The following is a 14,977-nucleotide window of genomic DNA, read 5'->3' as shown; positions in this document are numbered from 1 at the left end:
GTAAATAGTATATTGGCCTTTATTGCAAGGGGGTTGGCGTATAAGAGTAAGAAAATCTTGTTGCAATTGTACAGGGCTTTGGGGAGACCACCCCTGGAGTACTGTAGTTTTGGTCTTCGTACCTAAGGAAGGATATACTTGCCTTACAGGCTGCGCAACAAAGGTTCACTACATTAATTCCTGGGATGAGAGGATTGTCCTATGAGGAGAGATTGAGTAGAATGGGCCTATACTCTCTGGAGTTTAGAAGAATGAGAGGTGATCTCATTGAAACATATAAGATTCTGTGGGGGCTTGACAGGGTAGATGCTGAGAGGCTGTTTCCCCTGGCTGGAGAATCTAGAACTAAGGAGTCGGCCATTTAAGACTAAGATGTGAAGGAATTTCTTTACTCAGAGGGTTGTGAATCTTTGGAATTCTCTACCCCAGAGGGCTGTGGATGCTCAGTCATTGAATATATTCAAGGCTGAGATTGATAGATTTTTGGACTCTTAAGGGAATCAAGGGATATGGGGTTTGGGCGGGAAAGTGGAGTTGAGGTCGAAGATCAGCCATGATCTTATTGAGTGTGGAGCAGGCTCGAGGGGCCGTATGGCCTACTGCTGCTCCTATTTCTTATGTTCTTAACTGGTCTATGCCTGTGCTTATGCTCCACATGAGCCTGCTCCCTCCCCTCTATCGAACCTTATTGTTATTTGCCATGTTATTGCAGTGATACTTTGATAGTTAATCCTATGTTGAGACCTGTTGTTCCCTGCCGTTCCCTGCCTAGTCTACAAGCACAAGAGCCAATGATTGGTTTTAACCCCCTCTCAGTGGGTGCTCAAAATCGAAGCTGGATCTGTGCAGTCTGATTTTTATTTTTATATCCCATGATTGCATTTGCAATCGCAGATCTGATCTTAAATATCTTTTTTAATATTGTACTTAATGGCACTGAATTCTTGGTTAGTCTTAAATTGATGGGTGGAAGGGAAGGATCAGTTAGGGTAGAGCTTGCATTCTTGGAGTTCAAGCTCTCCCCTTGCCTAATTGTACACCCAGTGTTTGCTGTATTTGTTTCCTGTAAGTGAGTTTACATAGTTGGCTGGTTTGGGAAATGGGAATGTCACTCTGATGCAGTTGGAAGTCCCTCTTCTGCGGTTGGGGAAGGTGTTAATGCATAATCCTCAGACAGAGAAGATTTTTATTGTGCATCTCAGCTATGCTATGCCTGACCTGAGGGAATGCTTTTCTACTTTGGGCACCCAGTGCTATTTCCTGTCACTGACATACCTTGTGTACAGCACAACCTTTAACCAAAATCTCATCTCTGATCTGGATCTGTAGATTGTAATGTTTAATTTTAAAAATGTATCCAACCATTTCTCCCCACCCTCAAGCTGTCTACTGGTGTATAAGTCACTGTTTCTCATTGGTGTCTGTGATTTCCCTCCATAGCCTCGCCCCTCCTTATCTCTGTAACCTCCTACAACCCTCTGAACAAACAAACATTTGAATTAAGAGCAGAAGTAGGCCATTTGGCCCGTCAAGCCTGCTCTGCCATTTGATAAGATCATGGCTGACCTGATTGTGACCTCAACCCTACTTTCCCATCTACCGACTATAACCTTTGACTCCCTTGTTAATCAGGAATCTATCTAACTCAGCCTTAAAAATATTCAGTGACCCTGCATCCACTGCTCTCTGGGGAAGGGAGTTCCACGACCCTCAGAAAAAAATTCTCCTCATCTCCGTCTTAAATGGGAGACCCCTTATTTTTAAACTGTGTCCCCTACTTCTAGTCTCTCCCACAAGGGGAAACATCCTCTCAGCATCTATCCCTTCAAGTTCCCTCAGGATCTTATGTTTCAATAAGATCAGCTCTCATTCTTCTAAACTCCAGTGTATACAGGCCCAACTTGTCCAACCTTTCCTCATAAGATAACCCCCTCATCCCAGGAATCAGTCGAGTGAACCTTCTCTGAACCACCTCCAAAGCAATTATGTCCTTTCTTAAATAAGGAGACCAAAACTGCACATAGTATTCTAGATGTGGTCTCACCAATGCCCTATGCAACTGTAGTAAAACATCTCTACTTTTAAATTCCTTTTCCCTTGCAATAAATGGCTTGATAAGAGCCGAGAACTCTGCATTCCTCCAATTCTGGCCTTCTGTGCCTCCCTCACTCCCCTCACCCCACCATTGGCTGTACCTTCAGCTGTCTAGACCTTACACTCTGGAATTCCCTCCCCAAACCCCTCTACCTCTTTCTCCTCGTTTAACATACTCCTTAAAGCTTATCTCTGACCAAGCTTTTGGTCACCTGTCCTAATATCTCCTTTATGTGGCTCGGTGTCAGATTTTGTCTGATTACACTCCTGTGAAGCCCCTTGGGACATTTTACTACGTTAAAGGAGCTATATAAATGCAATTTATTGTGAAAGGAAGAACAAACTTGAATTAATGTAGCACATGATTGAGGTGCTCCACATTCAGTGAGTAACTTTTGAAATGTAGTCACTGTTGGAGGCAAACTTGGCAGCCAATTTGTGCACAGCAAGGACCCACAAACACAAATGAGGAGAATGGTAAATCTGTCTCTATTTATGGTGGTTGAGGATAGCGGGGAACTCCATGCTCTTCCTGAAATCTCATGCGTCCACTGGAACAGTTGGACGAGGCCTCGGTACTATACTGAAATGTCAGCCTAGAGTATGTGCCCCAGTTCCAGAGAAGAGATTGAACCACAACCTCCTTACTACTGACTGAGCCAAGCTGGCACTCGCTTCCACTGTGTCCTGTAAATCAGTGCGAGTGACTCAACATATCATACAACCATTTTCCTCCTCCTTCCCCCCCCCCCCACCCCCTGAAATAGTGACTCCTCCTGAGATTTGGTTCTACTGCTGCGGTATCCCTCTGATACTTCACCCAAGTGACCAATCTGCGCTGTGAACCTTGACGTAGAGACTGTTCGACCATAGAAGGCATCCCTGGCCGAGACCAGTTCTATCTTCGCACTGAACCCTGTGTTTTTTGTGTGTGTGAGAATTTTATTTATTGCTCTTGCTCATTCTAACCCAGTGCGCTGACGCCAGTCGGAGTGTCCCTATTACAGCCCAACTGAAATCACCCGATTCAACACAGATGGAGAATCACATCTGGGACCTTCTGTATGGCTTGATAAGATGTCACGTGGTACATTTACTCACTAGACCTGGGGGGGAGGGCATGGCCAAGATTCTTGATACAATCATTAACCAAAGTTACAACCCTTAAATTGTTGACTTATCTGCCAGATGTTAGCTCAGGTGCACTTTGATCTGTGATCGATTGGATTTCACTAACTGCTGTACTAATGGTGAATTTGTGTAAATGGAAAGTAATTTTTTTTTTAAGTAATTCTAGTTGGTAAAATGGTTAACTTTTCCTGACTTGTATCAGTTTCTCACTGTGTGTTTTCATGTACTAATTTTAGATTACCTTTACCCAGCAAATCTGCAGACTGGACTCACTTTGGAGGTATGTGCTACGTATTATAGTGATTGCTCACAATACTTAACCAGCAAGTGAACCTGACACAATAACCCACAAATGATTCACCCCCTGATATGAGCAATAGTATAAGGAAAGTGATTTGACTAAGACGCATCACAAAGGGACGTAACCGTACACTTTAACATTGTATCTATTACCTCTTACTGCCCTGTGCTCTTCAATGCTTTAAAACTGCTGATCAGAAGCCGTCTTGGGCCATTTTGTGTAGATTTCCTGCTCATGAAGTTCCAGCTCCCCCACAAGTCACGTCATAAATGGGACAGTGGATTCTGAGCAGCAGTTTCTGATGTTGCTGGGGTGGAACTTTGTAACATCATGAGACAGGCCAACTCTATCCAGCCGAGCTAAAACATTGAAGAGGGTAAATGAGACACTGATAAGTAACCAGATATCTCTTTATAGCAAGGTTACCTAGCTAAATACACATTTAAAATTGTCACAATAGCTAAAAAGTGGTTTAACCACTATCTCTGTTTAAAATTTCAAGCCAGGAATATCTGTTACACTTTGTGCCAGAAGTAAGATGGTAATTGTGTAATAATTCACTGGAGTGTCCGAGCTTTTGTTTGTGGGTCACAGGCGTGTGACACGTGGAGCCTCGGGGCCACATAAAGTTTAAATCACCGTTCCCATTAATGTCAGATACCTCAAATTCCTGAAGCTAACAGGTCTCGGTGCTCTGGTTTAGGATTTGTCCACCAATGAGGCAACAACGTTAAGAACAGTCCGTTCCAAACCTGCAGGCCCATGAAATTCAAACAGGACAACTCAGCAAGTAAGAAATCAGTGCAAATGGGACAGAGATGCTTGAGCTTCAATGGGTGGATTGGCGGGGGTCAGGGGTCACAGGTTAGAGAGCTATGACCATACACACCTTGTGACTGTTGCTTATGAGGTTCTCACTCACCAGTGAAATGTGTAAATGAAGCATACGTGTCCTTTAGTTCAGCTGAAGCTGGAAACTGGTTCTGAGCTTAAATTCAAATTAAAAATATATATATATACTTTTGAAATGAAACTGTTCCTTAGTTACATTTACAAGGCAGGAATGGGAACCAGATTCTGAAACATTTGGAATCCTTTAAGTGACTGGATCAACAGGTGTAGTTCAGTCTGAACCTGTGTAAAAATAATTAGTATGGGAGCACGTCACCAAAAGGAGTGTCTATTAAATGTAACAACGATTAAGTGAATGGATAAATGCCTGAAGCAATCAGTCCAGTTTTTTTTAAGGTTAAAATAAGGTTCTGCATTCTGCCTCGATTTTAAAATTATCATCCTCTTGTTCAAATCCCTCCATGGCCTCGCCCCTCCCTATCTCTGTAACCTCCTCCAGCCCTACTGCACTCCTCCAATTCTGGCCTCTTGCGCATCCCCGATTTTCATCACTCCACCATTGGCGGCCGTACCTTAAGCCATCTAGTCACTAAGCTCTGAAATTCCCTCCCTAAACCCCTCTACACCTCCTTTAATTCACTCCTTAAAAACAATCTCTTTGACCAAGAGTCACCTGTCCTAAGATCGCCTTATGTGACTTGGTGTCAAATTTTGTTTGATTTACAAACCTGTGAAGCAGCTTGGGACGTTTTACTATGTGAAAGGTGCTGTATAAATGCCAGTTGTTTCTAACAGGTGTACAGTGAACTACTTGGTCTTTGGGATTGAGGGCTGCATGAAGTCGAGACAAGTCAGTCCTGTCTTTTGAAGCTAGTTCTTGCTTTCAGTTGTGATCTAACACTTCTGTTGTTCCCAGGTTCTGCCCCCATAGATGAACTACACACCCTTCGGAATCAACTAGTTTTACTGCACAACCAGCTGCTGTATGAACGCTACAAGCGAGAGCAGCATGCTGTTCGGAACAGGCGCCTGCTGCGCAAAATTCTCAAGGCAACTGCGCTGGAGGAACAAAATTTAGCTATGGTGAGGCTTTAAAAATAAACCTTGTTGGACACCCAGTTTTCTCCTGAATGCTTATACTTTTGGGTTCCTGAAACTTCACACTTGTCTGACCAAGTGTGCTGGACGTTGGCAAGAATGCCCTGTTGTGACTCCCTCTCCCCAGGACCGGTTCCACACTTGATTGGAAGGGTTTTTTTCTGGTTCCATCTCTCTCCATCTTCAAAACGTTAAACCGAGACCCCACCTGCCTGTTAAGGTGGACGTAAAAGATCCCACGGCACTATCCTAAGAACACCAAGGAAGTTCTCCCCATTGTCCTGGCCAACGTTCCTCCCTGAATCATCATCAACACCACCAACTAGATTATGTGGTCATTTATTTAATTTGCTGTTTGTGGGATCTTGCTGTGCAAAAGTTGGCTGCTGCTATAACTGTGACTACATGTCAAAAAAAAAGTAATTCATAGAATCATATAGCAAAGTGCTGCCAGTCAGGCCAACTCTGCCATTGGCCTCACTGCTCCTGAGCCTGGGTACAGAAAAATCAGCCGTTTTCTTGCTCCTGATTACTATTCAGTAACATCGACTAGAAAAAAATACGGTGTAATGTCACTCCTTCCCCCCCCTCCTCTGCTGAGGCCCCATCGTAATCTGATAACCTGCCGATATTCGTAGATTTGGCCCACACTTGCAAAGTGGCCACTTGGGCAAGGAGGGCCTCTGGTATCGTGGAAGCGTACCCCAGAGAGAGTCAACTTCTTCTTCAGAGGAGGAGGGGACAATAGCAACTTGAGTTATTTGATGGGTTGGGGGTTGGAGATTTGTGGTGTGAACTTCGCTCTGGTCTCGTTGATTGTTGATGACATAAGGTTTCTGTTTCACCATCATGCGCACCTGAGCCTCTGTCCCTCTTGTCGACAATCCCTATGTGCAGAAGGACCAGCTGAAGCTCCAGGAATTGGACATCGGATCTCTCAAGTACAGTTTATTCATAGAACAGAACCAGTATCGGCTGCTGCGACGAGAGAAGGAAACCATCGTCCAGCATCTCAATAACCAGATCGCTGAGCTCCAGAAAGAGCGCGACGACTATCGTGCCAGCTGCCAGGAGTTACAGGTAAAGGGCAACTGTTAGAAACCATCTCAACATTGGGCCAATTTGGAGAAAGCCTCATTGGAAGGAGTTGGAGTGACGGGGGAGGAAAGGAGGTTAAAGGTGTAGTAGGTGCCTGTTTATCTTGCATGTACGGGGAGCTCAAGCTTAAGGATTTACATATAAGAGCAGGAGTGGGCCATACGGCCCCTCAAGCCTGCTCCGCCATTCAATCAGATCATGGCTGATCTTCGACCTCAACTCCACTTTCCTGTCCAATCCCCATATCCCTTGATTCCCGTAGAGTCCATAAATCTATTGATCTCAGCCTTGAATATACTCGATGAGTGAGCATCCACAGCCCTCTGGAGTAGAGAATTCCAAAGATTCACAACTCTGAATGAAGAAATTTCTCCTCATCTCAGTCCTAAACGGCCAACCCCTTATCCTGAGACTATGCCCCCTAGTTCTAGACTCTCCAGCCATGGGAAACGGCCTCTCGGCACCTACCCTGTCAAGTCCCCTCAGAATCTTATATGTTTCAATGAGATCACGTCTCATTCGTCTAAACTCAAGAGTATAGGCCCATGCAACTCCGTCTCTCCTCATAGGACAACCCTCTCAGGAATCAATCTAGTGAAACTTTGTTGCACTGCCTCTATGGCAGGTATATCCTTCCTTAGGTCAGGAGACCAAAACTGTACACAGTACTCCATTGCTTTTTGTGTGCCATTCACCTTCTTGAGGAAATCAGTCTGAGTATTTGCTAACCAAGAAAATTCCACTGACCCCTGCATTTACAGAGCGTATGAATTCTAGTGAGATTTTGCTCCACTGTTTCCTATAAGAAATTCTTTTTTAAAAAATATTCATTCTCGGGATATGGGCGTCGCTGGCAAGGCTAGCGTTTATTGCCCATCCCTAATAGCCATTAAGAAGGCGGTGGTGAGCCGCTGCCTTGAACTGCTGCAGTCAGTGTGGTGAAGGTGCTCCCACAGCAGTGCTGTTAGGTAGGGAGTTCCAGGATTTTGACCCAGTGACCGTGAAGGAACAGCGATATATGTCCAAGTCAGGATGGTGTGCGAACTTATTTACAGTAGCACAGTAAACAAGTTTATATATTTAAAAAGTCTATACTTAATCAGTGGACTAGGTACTGTGGAGAGATTGATATGGCTAATGTTTGCATTTTGATTTCTTGGGGGATAAACAATATGCTCTCACAGGCTACCCTCACAAGGTAGAGGATGCATGGAACAGACTCCCAGCAAAAGTAATTGAGGCTGAATCATGTAACTTCTTCAAAACAGAACGGGATAAATATTTGAGAATAGGGTTAACTGTAATTCAAAAATTATGAGGTGTTTTGATAGAATAAATGAGAAACTGGTTCTACTGGCAGGAGAGTCAGTAACCAGAGGACACAGATTTAAGATAATTGGCAAAGGAACCAAGGGAGAGATTAGTTTTTTTTCCACAGTGAGTTATGATGATCTGGAATACACTGCCTGAAAGAGTGGTGGAAGCAGATTCAATAGTAACTTCCAAAAGGATAAATACTAAAAGCCGACAAATCTCCTAGACCTGATGGCCTACATCGTAGGGTTCTAAAAGAGGTGACTGCAGAGATAGTGGATGCATTGGTTGTGATCTTCCAAAATTTCCTAGATTCTAGAACGGTCCCAGCAGATTGGAAGGTAGCAAATGTAACCCTGCTATTCAAGAAGGGAGAGAGAAAACAGGCCAGTTAGCCTGACATCAGTCATTGGGAAAATGCTGGAATCTATTAAGGAACTGGTAACAGGGCACTTAGAAAATCATCATATGATTAGGCAAAGTTAACATGGTTTTATGGAAGGGAAATTGTGTTTGACAAATTTATTTTTTTGAGGATGTAACTAGCGGGGTAGATACAGGGGAACCAGTGGATGGAGTATATTTGGATTTTCAAAAGGCATTCGATATGGCGCCACATAAAAGGTTGTTACACAAGATAAGAGCTTATGGGGTTGGGGGTAATATATTAGCATGGATAGAGGATTGGTTAACGGACAGAAAGCACTAGGGATAAACGGGTCATTCTCCGGTTGGCAGGCTGTTACTAGTGGGGTGCTGCAAGGATCGGAGTTGAGGCCTCAGCTATTTACAATCTGTTAATGACTTGGATGAAGGGACCGAGTGTGATGTATCCAAGTTTGCTGATGATACAAAGCTAGGTGGGAAAGTAAGCGGTGAGGAGGACACAAGGAGTCTGCAAAGGAATATAGACAGGTAAAGTGAGTGGGCAAGCAGATGGAGTATAATGTGGAGAACTGTGAGGTTATTCACTTTGGTAGGAAGAATAGAAAAACAGAATATTTTTTAAAGGTGAGAAACTATTAAATGTTGTCCTGGTTCAAGAAACGCAAAATGTTAGCAGGCAATTAGGAAAGCAAATGGCATGTTGGCCTTTATTGCAAGAGGGTTGGAGCACAAGAGTAAGGAAGTCTTACTACAATTGTAAAGGGCTTCGGTGAGACCTCACCTGGAGTACTGCGTACAGTTTTGGTCTCCTTATCTAAGGAAGGATATACTTGCCTTAGAGGCGGTGCAATGGAGGTTCACTAGATTAATTCCTGGGATGAGGGGATTGTCCTATGAAGAGAGGTTGAGTACAATGGGCCTATACTCTCTGGAGTTTAGAAGAATGAGAGGTGATCTCATTGAAACATATAAGATTCTGGGGGGCTTGACAGGGTAGATACTGAAAGGTTGTTTCCCCTGGCTGGAGTCTAGAACTAGGGGGCATTGTCTCAGGATAAGGGGTCAGCCATTCAAGACTGAAATGAGGAGGAATTTCTTCACTTGGAGATTGGTGAATCTTTGGAATTCTCTACCCGAGAGGGCTGTGGATGCTGAGTCGTTGAGTATATTTAAGGCTGAGATAGATTTTTGGACTCTAAGGGAATCAATGGATATGGGGATCAGGCAGGAAAGTGGATTTGAGATTGAAGCTCAGCCATGATCTGAATGAATGGCAGAGCAGGCTCGAGGGGCTGTATGGCCTACTCCTGCTCTTATTTCTTCCGCTCTTATATTGAATGGGAAAATTTTGTGGGCTGTGGGGAAAGAGCAGGGTAGTGGGACTAATTGGATAGCTCTTTCAAACAGCAGGCATGATGGGCCGACTGGCAGCCTCCTGTGCTGTATAATTCTATGATTGTAGTGATAGATATGGACTGAGATGGTCAAATGCTCTTTGAAATACTTGATTCCTCTGCTCCTGGGGCTGGGAAGGGGGGGTGAGAGTGGGGAAGATGTCTGTGGAGGGCAACAGACTAGCATTGATTCGTGGAGATGTAGCCTGACTGGTAATAATCGGGGAGATTAATAGGTGGGTCAGAGCCCAGGATTGTGTACATGGTCTCTGCAAGGAAAAGGTTTAATGGGCACAGCGGCCTTTTTGGATCCTTGCTTTGTTCTCCAATATCCAACAAGCTAAATGAGTTTTTTGTTTTTTTTTCTCTTCAGAATAAACTGCAGGATTGTCAGAAGATGATTGGGGAATTGAAGCTGGAACTACAGAAGGCCAATAATAAAGCTTGTAACACAGCGTATCTGCTGAAACAGATGACTGAGAAGGTGAGGGATGTAACAATCAACTGAACAAACACACAAACCTGAACTGGTTTGAATAAAATAGGGGTTCGCATTGATCGTAACTTGCACCAAGTCCCGTTCACCCCTCTCCCCCTGAATTTGCTGATCTACATTGGCACCTGGTCCGGCAATGCCTCGATTTTAAAATTCTCATCCTTGTTTTCAAATCCCTCCATGGCCTCGCCCCTCCCTATCTCTGTAACCTCCTCCAGCCCTACTGCACTCCTCCAATCCTGGCCTCTTGCGCATCCCCGATTTTCGTCGCTTCACCACTGGCGGCTATGCCTTCAGCTGCCTAGGCCCTAAGCTCTGGCATCACCACCCCCCCTTTAAGGTGCTCTTTAAAACCTGCCTCTTTGACCAAGCTTTTGGTCACCTGTCCTAATATCTCCTTATGTGGCTCGGTGTTAGATTTTGTTTAACACTCCTGTGAAGCGCCTTGGGACGTTTTACTACGTTACAGGCCCTGTATAAATGCAAGTTGTTGTTGACTTCGCCTCCTTAGAATGTTCTGGATGAGAATTTCCCTCCCCTTTCTCTGCCCCCATGTGACTTGTTCTAATTGTTGCCCTCCCAGCAGTTTGTGCCGTTCTATACAGTTGGCTCATCAATACACATCGAAAGTGGTGGATGTCATTGACAGGGAATGAAAAGTTTCCTACTGAATGCTCCCCAGGGCAAGTGCAGCACAGGTTAAATACAGAGTAAAGCTCCCTCTATATTTTAGATTTTGAAAAGAATGGAGTAGAAAAAGGAAGTGGGATTAATTGAATGGGTTTCAAAGAGCCAGCACAGGCACAATGGGTTGAATGGCCTCCTTCTGTGCTGTATGATTCTATGGTTAATCAGACCATTGATAATAGACTTTACGTTGCCATTAACTTTAATAAATTGAAGCAGGATGATCGGTTATATGAATCCTCTTGATTTCCCCCATGTTAATGTGGGCATTTCCCCCCCATATGGTGAGGGATAATTAGGAGAGTAACCCCGCCACTGTCCCCAGACCTTTCTTGGGTACCTTCAGCTGGTTCAGCGCTATAGTTGATGCCCAGGTGTATGTTGTTCAGCTGCAGGGAGCCCAGGGGAAAATAAAAGCTCACTCTTCAATCTCTTGTAGTCCTCCCCCCGGTGACCACTCTTGTGTTGTTCTAGTTCACCAGCACCCAGTCCGTGCAGCAGCAGATGGAATGGCTAAACAAGCAGCTGCTACTTCTGAGCGAAGTGAATGAACTTTACATGGAGAAACTGCTACACTCGCAGATGGAATCCGCCAAGGTAAGGTTATTGGCAGAGCATTGCTGGTATTTATTGTTTGTGAATGTTCTTGGAGCCCTGCAAACACTCAGTGTTCAGGGCTTCTGTTTGAAACTGAGAAATCAATGGGGAAATTAGTGAGATCTGTTGGAGTAGTACTTGGGATTCCTTTTAAATTTCAAGATCATTGTGTAACTTTTTAGATTTTGCAAGTCGATCCCCTGTAGCATTGCACATGGGGAATCCAGACCACATGAAGCATGTTAGTGGATGGAGATGTCTCGACTTTAAATTCTCATCCTTCTGTTCAAATCCCTTCCTACCTCTGTGACCCCCTCCAGCCCTACAACCCTCCGATCTCTGTGTTCCTTCAATTCTGACCTCTTGCGCATCCCCGATTTTCATCACCCCACCATTGGCGGCCGTGCCTTCATCTGTCTAGGCTCTAAGCTCTGGATTTCCCTCTCTAAACCTCTCCACCCCTCTCTTCCCTTAAGTCACTCCTTAAAATCTACCTCTTTGATCAAACTTTTGGTCACCTGTCCTAATATCATCATACGTGGCTCGGTGTCAAATTTTGTTTGATAATCACTCCTGTGAAGCCTCTTGGGACATTTTACTACGTTAAAGGCGCTATATAAATGCAAGTTGTTGAGAATGATTGGACCTGGGCATGAAGATGTAGTTCAATTCCCATTTTAAAGTCATTACATTCTGTCATTGTTGTATTTCCATTAGAAATTCTTATATTCACACTTGGCATAGACCAGTTGGGCCAAATGGCCTGTTTCTATACTGTACATTCTAACAGAAACAGGGTATGTAAACTTGTCACCCTGTAACTGCCAGTGATGGTGCAGCACTGCCTCCACTGGCGGGAGGGTGTAATTACAGCGCTATAAATTTATACAGTTTATGATGGGGAAGGTTGATGGGAAATATGCACAGTAAGATTTTTAGAATATAGATTGTAGGTGCCTAAACATGCTGCTGTCAGTGAATTCTCAGCGAGGACAAGGGAGAGGCAGTTGAGAACTACTCCTTACTCATCAGGCAAATCCAGCCTCTTTGAATCAGTACGCTCTTTCTGCAGCAAGGAATTCCTTGCCCGGATATTGCAGGCAGACACCAGTGCAGTAGAGCGAGAGCTGCACTTTTATTTTTGGAGATGCCATCCATCGGATGAGATGATAAGCTGCCTGTTGTGGTGGGCGTAAAAAACCCCTGAAGCTAATTTCTGTTCTGTTTGCTGATTCATTTCACTAAGTATAACTTAGCCATTATGAAAGTGCATTCGAGCTGTGTAAGATCACTTTTTTAATCCCCCTTGTCGTTTTGCTCAGACAGCAGAGACCGAGATGTTGCAGGTTTCTTCAATCCGAGAGAGGGAGAAAATGAGGCACCGCATCCAGCAGCAAGTGCAGCGGATGGAGGCATCGCAGCGCCGCATAATGGAACTCGAAACCCAGCTGTCCAAGAAAGAGCACCTTTTTCTTGAGCAAAAGAAATATCTGGAGAACGTCAAAAACATGGCTAGGTATGGTGTTGGGGTGGGGGGGGGGGGGGGGGAGGAGACCCGTGGTCAGGTTTGAGGGCGGGGTGGGGGGGGAACAGGGCACGTAGTGGTGGTACATTATCCTTTTGAGCCATCAGGCGAGCTTGATGGTATTTTCTCGGTATTGACACCCAGCAGGAACTGAAGTGACCCTCAGGCAGTTAGGCTGTAGTTTGGGGGAGGGGGGGTGGGGTTGGTGGTGGGGTCCTGCTGTATTGATAATGAGCGTCCTAGTGTCTATAACTGAATGTTACTGAATCTTTTTTCTTTTCAGTGGAGAGTTGGAGGCAGCAGAAAGCCGTTACGAAGCCCAGAAACGGATAACGCAAACTCTCCAGTTTGAAATCCTGGAACTCTACAGCAAGCTGGAGCGGGTGGGACTTCCAGAAAAACCAGCAGCAGCAGAACGAACAGCTCGGCCTGTAACGGACAAGTAAGGAGAGAGCCACTCGTTCTTCACATTGGCTTGGTGTGCATCTTGGGTGATGCAATGAGTTGACAAGGCTGCCCTTTCAATTCTGGGACCTGGATTCTTAACCCGGCTCAGAATGACTGGATTGCTGGCTTCTCACTGCCAGCTGAAAGGATTCCAATTGAAATGAGTTTTAGCAACTTGGCTTTGTGGGTGCAGATCATCCAGGATTCCCCAGTACCTTGCCTATCGAGGCCGTTCTTCCCGAATCAGCAGGTGGTTCACAGCCAAGGCCAATTTTAGTCCTGCCCCCAACCCCCACCCCATCGTCCAAACAAATGTAGTTCGAGCGGGAGTCTCAATACCTGATCATGAACCTTCCTCGAGGTTTGGGGATACAGACCAGTTGTAATGCTCCCAGCACCATGCTGGCTGAGATTGTGCTGAGTTAGCCAGTCATGAGAGTGAGCATGGGATCTTCCCGGTCTCTACAGCACCAAATTGGGGCCTTATTTAGCACTAAAAATGATTGGTCTCCTAGGCTGAAAACATGAAGGCTGAAATCAGCTAATTCAATGCAGGCCAGGGATCAACCAAGGAATCTTCCCTCCTCTCATATGTCCAGTCACACTAACCTAGACAATTTTTAAAAATTCATTCATTGGGTGTCGCTGGCAAGGCCGACATTTGTTGCCCTGAGAAGGTGGTGGTGGGCCGCCTTCTTGAACCGCCGCAGTCCGTATGGTGAAGGTGAGGAATTCCAGGATGTTGACCCAGTGGTAATGAGGTTAATGGCGATATGTACAAGTCAGGTTGGTGCGAGACTTGAAGGTGACATTGCTGCTCTTGCCCTTCTCCGTGGTAAAGGTCACAGGGGAGGGAGATGCTGTCGTGCATTCTGTAAAGAGTACATGCTGCAGCCACAATGCACAGGGATGGATTTTGAATGAAAGAAAAAACTTGTATTTTTACAGAACCTTTCATATCCTCAAGACATCCCAAAGCACTTCACAGCAAGTGAACTACTTTTGTAGTGTAGTCACTGTTTTAATGTAGGAAAACGCAGGAACCGATTTGCACACAGCTAGATCCCACAAACAGCAATGAGATAAGTGACTGTATAATGTTTTTTTAATGTCAGTTGAGGGCTAAATATTGGCTAAGGCACCAGGGGAGAACTCCCCAACTCTTCAAATAGTGCCATGGGATTTTGATCTGAGGGAGCAGACAGGGCCTCGGCTCAACATCTCATCCGAAAGTCGGCACCTCCGACAGTGCAGCACTGAAGCGTCATCCTAGATTATGGGCTCGAATCTCGGGTGGAGCTTGAACCCATAACCTTCTGACTCAGAGTGCTACCCACTGAGCCATGGCTGACCGAGTCCAGTGGCATGTGGTTGTTTTGTAGTACCCAGTCTTTAAAGCCTGAAAGATGTGGTTGTCCAGCAGTGGAGAGTACTGGCTGCTAGCCAGCCAATGGGAAATATATAATCTGAAGCTGGAATAAACTCTATATCCAGCATGGGATGTTTTAATAAATTTTTGATGCCCTCTTCTCACCATATATAATTTTTTTTTAAAA

At 44.9% G+C, this 14,977-nt stretch overlaps 1 protein-coding gene across 3 annotated transcripts in view; it reads left to right on the top strand.

Moving 5' to 3' along the window:
• Positions 1-14,977, top strand: part of tsc1b (TSC complex subunit 1b) — a 52,849-nt gene that overhangs the window by 36,520 nt on the left and 1,352 nt on the right. For all 3 annotated transcript variants that reach the window (XM_067969967.1, XM_067969966.1, XM_067969968.1), the window contains 7 exons: positions 3,462-3,505; positions 5,295-5,461; positions 6,374-6,556; positions 10,043-10,153; positions 11,327-11,449; positions 12,772-12,965; positions 13,258-13,416. In XM_067969967.1, the coding sequence (XP_067826068.1) occupies positions 3,462-3,505; positions 5,295-5,461; positions 6,374-6,556; positions 10,043-10,153; positions 11,327-11,449; positions 12,772-12,965; positions 13,258-13,416 (981 nt within the window). The remainder of the gene's footprint in view (positions 1-3,461; positions 3,506-5,294; positions 5,462-6,373; positions 6,557-10,042; positions 10,154-11,326; positions 11,450-12,771; positions 12,966-13,257; positions 13,417-14,977) is intronic.

This window comes from Heptranchias perlo, chromosome 31 (genome assembly GCF_035084215.1).
Source record: "Heptranchias perlo isolate sHepPer1 chromosome 31, sHepPer1.hap1, whole genome shotgun sequence".
In the NCBI taxonomy this organism is placed as follows: Eukaryota; Metazoa; Chordata; class Chondrichthyes; order Hexanchiformes; family Hexanchidae; genus Heptranchias; species Heptranchias perlo.
This window is presented reverse-complemented; position numbering and strand designations above follow the sequence as displayed.